The 12,264-nt window shown below is 42.7% G+C and overlaps 1 protein-coding gene across 1 annotated transcript in view; it reads right to left on the bottom strand.

Moving 5' to 3' along the window:
• Positions 1-2,817: 2,817 nt before the first annotated feature.
• The window catches only part of NOL10 (nucleolar protein 10), an 86,106-nt gene continuing 76,659 nt past the window's right edge, over positions 2,818-12,264 (bottom strand). The window contains exons 20-21 of the mRNA XM_036881668.2: positions 10,116-10,218; positions 2,818-3,653 (exon numbers count right to left, since the gene is read on the bottom strand). Of these exons, the coding sequence (XP_036737563.2) occupies positions 3,534-3,653; positions 10,116-10,218 (223 nt within the window). The 3' untranslated portion in view covers positions 2,818-3,533. The remainder of the gene's footprint in view (positions 3,654-10,115; positions 10,219-12,264) is intronic.

Below are 12,264 nucleotides of genomic sequence, written 5' to 3'. Positions count from 1 at the left end.
TGTCTCACTACACGATTTATCACCATTACAAGTCATGGCAACAATTACACGTGTGGGGAACATGTTTCAGTGGGCATGCCAACATGCTCCCAGGTGCAAGAATACAATCTGGGGAGTAGGTAAGCAGTGGGGATGGGTCCATCACTAGTGGGTCGTGAAATCAATTTAATGGGTTTGGGAGTTGGCGGGGGGCAGCGAGGCACTGGAATAGGGCAGAACAGAAAAATACCAGTGTGCTTTATGTGCTGCAAGGTGCAGCTTGTAACGCTTTGGATATAATACATGTGTTCTGGGCTGTAACGTCAGATGTCTTTCTTACTGGGACAAAGTAAAAAAACGTTTGAAAACCACTGAGGTAGAATTCTGGAAACCCAGAGAGGCAGTAAAACCAAAGGAAAAGAACAAGCAGAATCCAGGCTTCTCAACTCTATGTCCTGTGCTGCGTTACTCTGAGGAAGCAATCGTTGTTTCTCAAAGATGGTCGCAGGGGTGGAGAGGCGTTCAAGGACAAGGAGTATCTACCTGCTCCCTTCCCCCAACCTACCTACTGTCACCTACTGACCTGAGCTCGCCTGTTACCTGCCTTCACGCTCGGTGCCGTCTGCCTGTTGGTCTGCGTAAGGTCAGCGCCTCTACCTGTACACTACATCCCATTCCCACTTCGGTGATTCAAAGATATGTCTACAAATTCTTTCTAGAGTTGCCAAATCTAGCAAATAAAAACGCAGGTCATCCATTACATTTGGATTTTTCAGTAAACAAGTAATTTTTAAAATATAAGTATGCCTCAGGCAATATTTGGGACATACCTATACTAAAAAGTTACTTGTTTTTCTGAAATTCAGATTTAACTGGATGGCCTGTATTTTATTGGCCCATACTTGATACTCCCTCCACTTAAAAGATGGCACCTAATTAGTCTCCTGTTGAAGCATGAGTCGTAGAGTTACTTCAAACAAATCAAAGAAAGGCGAAGTGATGATGTGCACCCTCTGATACTGGGGGGTAAAAGCACTGTGGCTCCCACCTTGGTCTCTCGTACTCTCCTGGACCCCCGCCCGGGGAAGTCAGCCACCGTGCCACAGGGACATTCAGGCAGCCCCGTGGGGAGGTCTGGTCTGCTGGCTGCGCCAGGCTCGCAAACACTCTGCCCACATTTTCCTGGTGAAGACCCAGGAGAAATACGGCCAAGTAAGAGCTAAGCAATCTATCACAACACAGAAAAATTACAAGTATGAAACTTGTGTAATATTTTTAAAACAGGAGATGTCAATGAAATGTGAGGGCTGCAGCAGGGGCCTCAAGAATCTGCGCCCTGAAGAGGAGGGGCTGTTGTAAGGATCAGTAAGGGGACAGTGGTGCCTGGAGGAAGGGTTCATGTAACTGTGTATTCAGCAAGGGTTTCTTGAATGTCCACGACTTCCACCAGATTCTGCCCAGGCCCTCCAGCCGCCCTTTCAGGAATCCCCCAGAACAAAAGCTGAGGGGCATCTATGCTCTGGAGCAGCCTCGGGGTTAAAGGGCATGCTGAGTCTGAGTGGCGCGCAGGGGCGAGGGCAGGGCGGCTGGGGCAGATGAGCTGCATTAGTGCTCGTGGGCCTCACACTGATCGATGCTCCCTAATAAAGCATCTCCTCCGATTCTCATGAAAATGAAGCATTAGGCTCGTTTTAAAGGCAGAAATGAGACTCAAAGAGGTTAAATAAATAGCCAGGATACAGAACTGACAAGCAAGAGGGTTGGGATCCAACCCTGGCCAGGCTGGCTCTGCCGCCAGCGCCTTGGGCCTGGAACAGAGCCACTGCCCTGCTCCACCTGGGAGACGCCAGCGCCCCGGCTCAGAGTCCTTGTTTCCCAGGGAAATGCACGCCCTCTGCTAGCACACAGCACTGCTTCTGGGACTTTCCGCCACGGCACGCTGGCTCCCCCCACACAGGGAGGTCCCCAGAGAGGAGGGAGGACAAGAGAGGCCGGGGAAGGCCAGGTGTAGGTGTGGGAGCATGACTCCAGGAAGTGGGTCTGCGGCAAAAGCGCTCAACCCCTGGGGAAAAACCCCAGCCACCAGTGTCCTTTTGCAAGTCTCATCTCTAAGGAAGCAGTGTGGGAAGCCGAGGAGCAGAAGCCACGGGAAAGCTGCAGCCCCTTGCTTTGGGAAGAGGCAGCTCATGAGCAGGAGTTTTAGGGCACAAGAAGCTGGAAAAGCAGAGCAGCCGGCACCAGGGACTGAAACAGGTGGAGGGCCTCTGGCACCTCAACACAAATAGGGCTGGCTGCCCAGGTGACAAGAGTCTCTTCCTGGCGACCGTGCCTGCGCACACACACGTCATCCGCACCGTACACCCGAACACCACACACACACACGCACACAGACGTGCTCTCTTATGGAAACGGGCCCCACCTTGCAGACCACAGAAGGGGACCTATGGCCCGCACTGTCCTGGGGAGAACAAGTCAGTCTGCGCAGAAGCTGCAGAGATGACGGGGAGGGAAAGGGGTCAAGGAAAGAGAGCAGGGGAGGCCTGAGGAGGAACAATGCTGAAACCGGAGGAAGAAGGAGAGGGAGCGACCGGGCTCAATCTGGAGCCCTGGATCCGGGCGTCCCTGAGGCCGGTTACACTAGGACAGCCTGATTATGTCAATTAGTGCATCCCGCCTTTTTGCTTACAGCATTTCAAGTCAGAGTCTATCATTTACAGCCTGAAGACTTATATTCCAGTTGTACATAAAGAAATGCACCTCCAAATTTCCTGAATATCCAAAAACTAAGGAAACCAAATTTAATTTTCAAGTTAACTCAAGGTATGATCTTTCTCAAATAGCTGTTCAAATAAAAACATTTATTTTTATAAATGTTTTCTCCAGCCAGTTTATCTCTAATTGCACTTAAGAAAGAGAAAAAAAAATCTGTATTTAATCTTGTGCCAAGTTAAAAGAATAACCAGTAGCTTCCATTTCTTGTCTGAGGTTATTACCATTAAATTATATTCCCTTGGCATAAAAAAATATATATTTTAAAATCCCATAAAATCTTATGCTTCTTATAAACAAGAAACAACATAAAAGTATAGACACGACCAACACTTACACATTAGGTAAACAGGAATGGTATTATTTCTAGGTGGTTTAACTGTGAATGGCAGCAGGCAGTCCAAGAAAAAAGCTCTTATAAAATGACTGATGTTCATTTTCAGCACAGGACAATCTCTCATTTCATGGTACACTTTTCACAAAATCAAAAAAAACAACAACCTGATTTACTTGGTTAAATCAGGGGGGAAAGGACAATGTTTATGGGGAGAACAACTTATAGAAAGTGTCCTGGGGATGATGCGCAGACCGGTGTGGGGCCTGGTTTCAAAGGCTGACCCAGATGGCACAGGGACAGGCTGCTAGATCTTTACCTTTGCAGATACATCAAGAATTTACATGAAACTTTTAAAACGTGCACTCCCCCATCTGTGTTTCCTGTACAACGATGGTCCCCATGGGGGAGACGTGCTCCTTCCGAATCACACGCAGGACTGTTTCCCATCTCAGCGGAACGGCCGTCCTCTCCGGTGCCTTGACTTCAGGTGACTGGCTGAACGGCGGAGTGTTTTCCGCTCCTGTCGGTGCAGTTTCTCAGCTTCCTGTTGCTTCTTCTGCTGCTCAGACTAAAGGAGAAAATTAAACAAGGAGAGGGAAAGAGCAAGAAAAATCCCAACACGCCTTTTTTTTCCTCTAACACAATAATACTCACAGTTAAATGGTACATATGGAGTTGACATACCATTTTTAAAAAGCTGCCAATTCCTGAAATTATATATAGAATTCTTCTATTTTCAGATTTTCTTTGAATCTGTTACTTTATGATAAGATCTTATCAGTCTTTTTTTAAAATTTAAGTGTCATTTACATACAATCATGTTGGCTTCAAAGGTACAACACAGTGGTTCAACAGTTGTCCACATTATCAAATCCTCACAGCCCTCTACTGTGGTTACTATCTATCAATGCAGAGAGATGTTAGAGAATCACTGACTATATTCTCCATGCTGTACTACTGCCCCCGCTGATTGTGAATTATTGTGCCCTTTGTCCCCCTCCCCCCTGGTAACCCCACTAATCACTTCTCAGTGTCTATGAGCCTACTGCTGTTTTGTTCCTTCTGTTTTCCTTTGTTTTTATATTTCACAAATAAGTGAAGTCACATGGGATTTGTCTTTCTCTGCCTGGCTTATTTCACTGAGCAAATACACTGTGGATCCATCCATATTGTTGCAAATGGCAGAATTTATTTTCTTTTAAGGGCTGAATAATATTCCATTGTGTACATGTACCACCTCTTCTTTATCCATTCATCTACTGATGGACACTTAGATTGCTTCCATATCTTGGCTATTGCAAACAGTGCGGCAATAAACATAGGGATGCATTTATCTTTTCGAATCAGGAATTTTCTTTTCTTCAGGTAATTCCTAGAAGTGGGATCACTGGATCAAATGACATTTCTATTTTTAGTTTTTGTAGAACCGCCATACACAGTGGTTGCAACAATTTACATTGCCACCAACAGTGTAGGAGGGTTCCCCTTTCTCTGCATACTCGCCAACATTTGTTATTTGTCTTTTGGATGGTGGCCATTCTAACAGCCAACATGGTTTTTTTTATAACCATGAGAACACCACAGCACAACCACCCAGCACAGCCCTCAGAGAAGGGCCTCAGAGGCCATGGCAGCACTCTGGCTACTGGACTCTGGTCCTACACGGCTGCTCCAGCACGGACAGCAGGACAGGGCCAACTTTCACAGTCCCTGTAAAACCAGAAATCCTAACCTCCTGGTAAGAGAAGTGCCCTGACAGACCAGTCTGAGCTACAAAGCATGAGACCAGCTTCTCTGTCAGCATACAGCACTGCCAGGATGGTTTAAGAGGATTTTGCTCCCCTTCCTGCAAAGCACCAAGTTGGGAAGATGTTGTTGCTTCAAAACGCCCATGATTTCTCTTGTACGACTGTCTTTTGTTTGTAAGCCAGACCATTAATTTATTCATACTGTCTTGAAAACAAAACAAAAAAATACTTTTATGTACTAAAAGTATATAATTATCCACTGATGATTAAACATTCGTTCACCAGAACTGGTTCCAAAGAATTTTTGGCTATTTCCAGAAAATCAAACTCCCCCCGATAGCCAGAGATGTGTACCGTTAAGCACTGGAGAGAGGCTTGGCAGAGAAGCCACAAGGTCACGGCCGGAGGAGCAGGGAGTGAGCAGGCCACTGCTGCAAAGGCCCCACGCTCATCGGCAGGACGAGAGCGGGACCGTCTCCCCTCCCCAAACAGGCCCACTGCTTCTAGCAGAAATTCTCAGAGGAGTATTACTACAGAATCCACCACGAAGGTAAGACCTGTGTAGTTTTAAAAACACACTCGATGGTTTTGATAATACAAACTCCTGAATGCAAAGCTCAAAAAAATATGCTTAGCAGGAGGCAGCCCTGCACAGAAGGTGAGCTGACAGGGTTCGGGTTTGAAAATTGAAAAACGTTGCTATACAAAGACCTGGGGAGCCTGCTTGACTATGATTTATGTTTTCCTATGCACTTCATATTCATTTGTATTTTGCTCTTGAAGAAACGTTTCCATATTCACCTCTAGCTGGTATCATTCAATTTAAAAATTAAAGAGCTGGGAGGTGAGGGAATAGCTGGAAAGAAAAGCAATTTGTAAGACCAAAACCAGATGAATTTCCTCCATTTGAGGAAGCTCTTAAGCTGGGATTCTGTATAATTCTTTAGGTTCTTTTTCTGATTATTACCATTTCTTCAAGTGCTTTCTCAAAATAAATGCTGCCCTCCTGAGTACATGCCCTGGCTGGCACCTGGCCCAGAGAGCTGGGGTTACTGTTCTCTGCGCCCCTCGGTCCACTCCTCATGCAATAGCCACAGCGAGTTTTTAAAAATAAAAAGTTATGTCAGTCTTCTGCTAACTAAATCTTTTCAACAACGTCCCACAGGTCTCAGGATTAGGTTAAAATTTAACACAATCAGTTCCCACAGGACTTGCCATTCCGTCTGAATCACTCTCCCTTGGCCACTTATTTTACACACGGGCTCTCTCCCTCCTCAACGAAGAACCCTGCGCACATAGTACCTGTGCAGGGGCCCTACTCGACCCGAAGACCCGCCTGAACATCACTTACTGCCCCAGCTCCTCCGCCTCGGGCAGACCCCGCCCTCCCCTGGAGCACCCACAGTCATTACAATGATGTAAGGCAGACAATTACGACGGCAAGGACCATGTCTGTCTTGTTCCGTGTGTCCACAGCACATGGCACGGAGCAGACACTTGATACAAATGTATTAATAGAAAACTCAGAAAAGCTGAGGGCAATGGCACCCTCCCCAGCAGACTGAATGATGCTATCATCAAGAGCCTTGTGAAATTCACAAACACTGGTTAATATTTTGTTTCTTATGTTAAAAAATAGTTCTATGCTTGTTTCAAGAACTTGGAATTTGGTGCTTTCCATGCCTGGCCCACTCTTCTCCAAGATAGTCTTATGGCTCGCTCCCCTCCTTCATGTGGATCAAATGTCACCCTCTCAGAGAGAATTTTCATGACCTTCTTTGTACTCCATACCACCCTTTTCCTGCCTTAATGATCTCTATTTCACTACCAGCTGACTACTAGTCTGATTTGTTACATGTCAACTCCCTACACTAAAGGGTCAAAGAGAAGCGTCTTTGTCTTTTGTTCATACTGTAACCACAGCGTTCAGAACAGGTGCACGGCAGAAGCTCTGCATAATGTCTGTGGTTAATGATACTCACGTTAAATGTTTAGTGTTCTGACCACACACACCCACAAAAGGGATTCAAGGTCTCTTTGGAAGTAATGAATATGTCTAACATCTTGACTGTGGTGATGGTTGCATGAGTGTATATACATGTCCATATCATCAAATTATATACCTTAACTATGCACAGTTTTTACATATTGATTATACCTCCATCAAGCTGGTAAAAAAGAAGCTCAATTAAGATTTCTTGAGTGAACAAGCAAATAAAAGCTATTTTTCTTGGAAAATCATCTTCATTACCTACTTAAGTTCTTGTAATAACTGTCATTCACTGAGTGCTTATGATTTTCAGGTACCATGTTGACTTTTCTTTGTACATTATCTCACTTAACCACCCGAGAAACTTATGCAATGGGTCCTACTTACGTTATAGATGCAGAGATTTTATAAGATGGAGAGGTTATAAAATGGCATAGTGGCTTTCAAAAAAAAAAAAATAGTTCTAAAAAAAGTTTCTTGTTCAAGTGATTTGTAACGATGTACTAAATAAAGATCTACAGGGTGTGCTAGAGCTTCTAAGTTATGTGTTTTGTGCGCCTTCACTACAGACATCACTTGCAGGCATTTCCTTATGCGTCGATGGCGAAGCAGTCTCCTGCGAGTACCTCTGCATCTCCGGAAGCGCATCTGGGGAAGATGCTGCCAAACCTTCCCCACAAAGACAGGAGCCTACAGAGGAGCTTGTAGCAGGGACCACCCTGCAGACAAACCCATCCAGAAAACGACTCTCCTTAGCCTCACTCTACAAGGCGCTTACGAGCCAAGTAGCTCGTGTCCACGCTTTCCTGCCCTTCCCCCTTTTGCTCCTGTCAGAGAAGCATCACAAGCACAGACCCACACGCCCGTACCAGCAGCAGCCTGGGCGAAGAGCTGAGGAGGGACTGGATTATACGGAATTTTAGAAGTGGATTTGGAGATCAAATCCATTTTGCACAATACAATTTTAAATAATATTAAAGCACAGACTTCCCTCTAAAATATTATTTACATTTTAGAAGTATGAATAAAAATACTGGGAAAACTAAAGTTTTTACTTAACATTATTTATCACACACCTAACACAAAAAGAGATTTCTATAAATACACAAATCCCTAAACATTCTCAAATAACACAGATTTAATAGTGAAAATGTTGTTAGTCAAATGACATAACAGGCGTAAGTCAAACATTAATTGATGTATTCCCAGAAAGTTTCAAAGCCTCTGCTTGACCAACCATGAGGCCATTTCAAGTATTTCTTAGTGCTTCTTTAGTTTTAGCAAAAATAAGTAATTTCAGAGTCATCTTATTTTCATTTTATCACAGATTATAAACTGATATTCAACTCAGTAACTTCTAATTAAAAAAAGGTGGGAAAAGGCATGTGCTCGCACCCTAATGCCAACAGAAGCTCGCTCTCATAGCACAAGGAGCCGTCCAGCAGCTGGGGCGCCTGGTAAACCACTGGAACGGCCACTCTGCCTTGGTGACACTACTCCTGCCTTACACCTGGAACCTTTATTTGAGGGAGGCAGGAAATGGTTGAAGGTACACAGAGAATTTATAACAAGCTAGGAATAGGCATGATGAATAACTTCTGACAGGCATCTGGTTTGGGCTTGCTTACTGACATGAGAATGCAAGAGTACAGATTTGCTCTGAATGGAGAAAGATTTAATGGAAGGCTTCTTACACAGAGAATAAAAAGCTCTCATCTGGCAAACCTCCTGGATGACATCAGAGAGAACAGTCAAAGACTCAGAGGTGCATGGGCAGAGGATATGAACAGATATTTCTCCAAAGAAAAAATATAAATGGCCAATAAGCACATGAAAAGATGCTCCACATCATTAGTCATCATGGAAATACAAACCAAATCCATGAGGTACCACTTCACACCCAATAGGATGGCCATAATGAAAAAGATGGACAATAACAAGTAGTGGTGAAGATGTGGAGAAATGGAACCTGTGTGTACTCCTGGTGGGAATGTGAAATGGTTCAGCTGTTTTGGGAAACAGGCTTGCAGTTCCTCAAAGGTTAAACAGTTGCTATATGACTGAGTAATTCTACTTGTACGTATATACCCAAGAGAAATGAAAGCATATGTCAATGCAAAAACATCTGCATGAATTTTATAACAGCATAACTTAGCACAGTCCCCTACCCCCTGACAAAAAGGTGAAACAACCCAAATTTCAATCAACACATGGATAGTAGGTAAGCAAAATGTGGTATTACCCACACAATGAAATATTATGCAGTCATAAAAAAGAAACCAAGTTCTGATACACACCACAACATGGGTTAACCTTGAGAACATGCTAAATGATAGAAGCCAGTAATAAAAGAAAACATATTGTCTGATTCCATTTATATGAAGCATATAGAACAGGCAAATCCACAGAGACAGAAAGGAGGCTAGTCGTTGCCAGGGGCTGGGGATGGGAATTTAGGGTGACTGCTACAGGTTATGGGGCTCTTTTTGGGGTGATGAGGATATTCTGGGATTAGACAGGGCTGATGATTACAAACCTTAGCAAATATGTTAAAAACCCTGACTTGTATACTCTAAAGAGGTAAATTTTATGGTAAGTGAATTATATCCCAATTTAAAAAAAGAATCAGAGGCAGAGTCTTTGCCATTCTTTCCCACTTGGTGTCCATATAGATTAAGATCAACTAAATGAGAAAAACATTTTTTGAAAAAGAGAACCATGTAGTTTCACTCATCACTTAACAGCAAATATTTCAGCAGTTTATTCCTCCTTTAATTTGTACCAGGCATTTTTATAGCTGGCTAAAGAAACAACTCCTATAAACCAGTTTAGAATAGGACCTACCACTGATGGAGTAATTTGCCATCTGCAAGTATAGTGTCCTGGGTAAGTGGTACACTACTGTCACGAAGGTATCAGAACTCACCGATGCTGGTCTTCTCTGAAGTCCATAAAAGCTATAAGCGTTCTTTCCTAGCCTTAGGTGGTCAGCACTTTGGAAGTGCAGCTCATGTGGCCTGGTGACCCAGAAACCATACTGCCAGCTCCTCACTGCTCTCTGGTCACTGAGGCCCGCCTCCCTCGGACACCAAAACACGCTCAGCTATGCCTCAGTCAAGCAGCGTGTTCTAGGAGGGGCTCTGGCTCTAAGGAAAATGCCAGAACAGAAACACAGCTTCCCCACTAGGGGGAAAGCTTGGGAAGGCAGTTTTGCGTCCGGACACATCTACAGCACCACTGGAATCCTATTTTTCTTTTGCAAATTAAAAATAACATTAGGAAAACAACTTACCCTCTTTAATGTGAAAGTCAATTGTTTGCTGCCAACCATGGTGTCTGATACACTCAATGTCCCATTTTTTGCTTCAAGTTTCAAACGATCTTCAAGGGTTTTACTGTAGGAAATAGGAGGATGGCACATTAATTAGCATTACATTTTGATTTACCATTTGAAAAAAGTTTTAATTGGGATTGATCACATGATGCAAAATCTTTTACATGTGTGGTAAAGACAGAAAATGGTCTTCATTTAACACCATCAGTGGAAAGAATTAGGGGCCCTCAGTCATTACTCATATTAAGTATGATAATACATACACAGAACAGTGGCTGCCAAAAACACTCGCTAATATTTTAAGTGGTGGTTCCAAATATTTCAATGGTTGCTATTTATCTTACTAAATCGTATTTCTGAAGCCTGTAATTTACTGTAATGGTCTGTGACACTTAGGTTTCTGAAGCATTTTATATTTAAACCATGCTCCAGTTAGGTATGAGGGCATTTCGGCAATCCAGTCACCTTCTACACAGAAGAAGTGAACACAAATTAAGTTCTCCAGGTCAAGCCAAGGACAAGATGCTTTGCGAGTTCTGATTTTCTTTCATTTGGTCTTAGCTCATCGGACTATACTCATCATCCACAGTATGCAGAGTTTAAAACATGAATCTATCTGATCACACAAATAGAAACAAAAGCAGTTACTCTGAGGGTAAATTCTATCTGATTCACCCCAATTCACTGCTGTGTCTTTCAATTTCTTACTTGCATTATTCTTTCTGAGATACTTTACCTCAAATGTAAATCTCATTTCATTTCTTGATCATGTTTTCTTAACTTTTCTAGGGTCTCTTAATACCATCTTTGTCCCTGTTGTGGTTTGCTGTGCCCTGTGTTCACTGTCATCTGCATAATTAACACCACCCTGCCGTGGCTTTACAACCAAGATGTTAAATTAAACTTGAATTTTGTACCAGTTACATAACACTTTGGATGTTGTTATAATAATGTTTTATTCTAAAATCAGAACGTTGGCCCTTTTCCTTAATGTGGTTTAGAGGGGAAGAAAAACTGGATTAAGCCTAAAGAGACTTTCAGTAAGTTTTAACATTTAGCTCTAACCCTTTGAGAAATGGCTGAAGCAATACCCTCATGGCCCCGTGATGAAACTGGGAGAGAAGAGAGGGGAGGAAAACAGAAAAAATATAGCTCTTTCACTTTGTTCCCACCTCAAAAAAAGTAAATACACTTCCCTCTCCAACTCTCCTTATACCACAAATGAACCCCTTGAAAGTTAACATTAAAAACCCTGACTGAATAAAAAAAGGCTGAATTGTGTGAAAGGGTCTTTTCCTGAAACATGCTCTTTGTGACTAATTACTGAGTAGAACACAGCTCCTAAATGACCCCTAAGACAAAGTGATGCTCCTTTGAAATTCTGAAGCTGATGTTTGATGTTCACACCGTAAGAGATTTATCTCTAGTTTATGACTATTAGTAATGTACTAAACATACCTTCTTTATATAATTTGAGACATAAAGTGGTTAGCATAAAAGTGGCACTCTTTTCTAAGCAATAATGTTATTAAGAAGCACTTTTAAAGTACTTTTCATCTTCAAAGTTCTTTACAGACGAACTAATTAATCCTTTCAACATCCCTGAGACAGGAGTATTTATCCTTTATAGATGGCAAAAAGGGAGGTAAGATGTTAAATGACTTGCCCCAGGCCACGTAAGGATTCAAGTCTGAAACCAGGATTCCAATTTAAGCATTTCTGGTTGCCAGGCATGTGTCAGACCATACTTGATTTATAAAGTTTTATTCAGGAAATATGTCCATTAAGTATTCTAAATGACAAGCTTCCACATGACAAACTGAATGAAACTTAGATTTCGTTGAGCTTTTTTTTTTTAACAAGAATTCAAAAGTGGAGTGTAAACTGACTCCAGCACGCATTCAAATTATGTTAGCCTAAGCAAATTCCTCAACCTGTCCATTTCATTTTTGTTCTTTCTTTTTACAGCTATAAACTCTAAGGTTCTCAAGTTAACAGGACTTCTGAGTAACTATGGAGCCACTGAGACAAGTTGTACACAGAAAACACTAATTTGGGAAGAAAAAGACTTTTCAAGTAAATTGTGGGAAATTACTACTCTTTTAAG

The sequence above is a fragment of the Manis pentadactyla genome, chromosome 2 (genome assembly GCF_030020395.1).
Source record: "Manis pentadactyla isolate mManPen7 chromosome 2, mManPen7.hap1, whole genome shotgun sequence".
Classification (NCBI taxonomy): domain Eukaryota; kingdom Metazoa; phylum Chordata; class Mammalia; order Pholidota; family Manidae; genus Manis; species Manis pentadactyla.
Note: the sequence above shows the minus strand (reverse complement) of the source record. Positions and strands in the feature narration are given on the sequence as shown.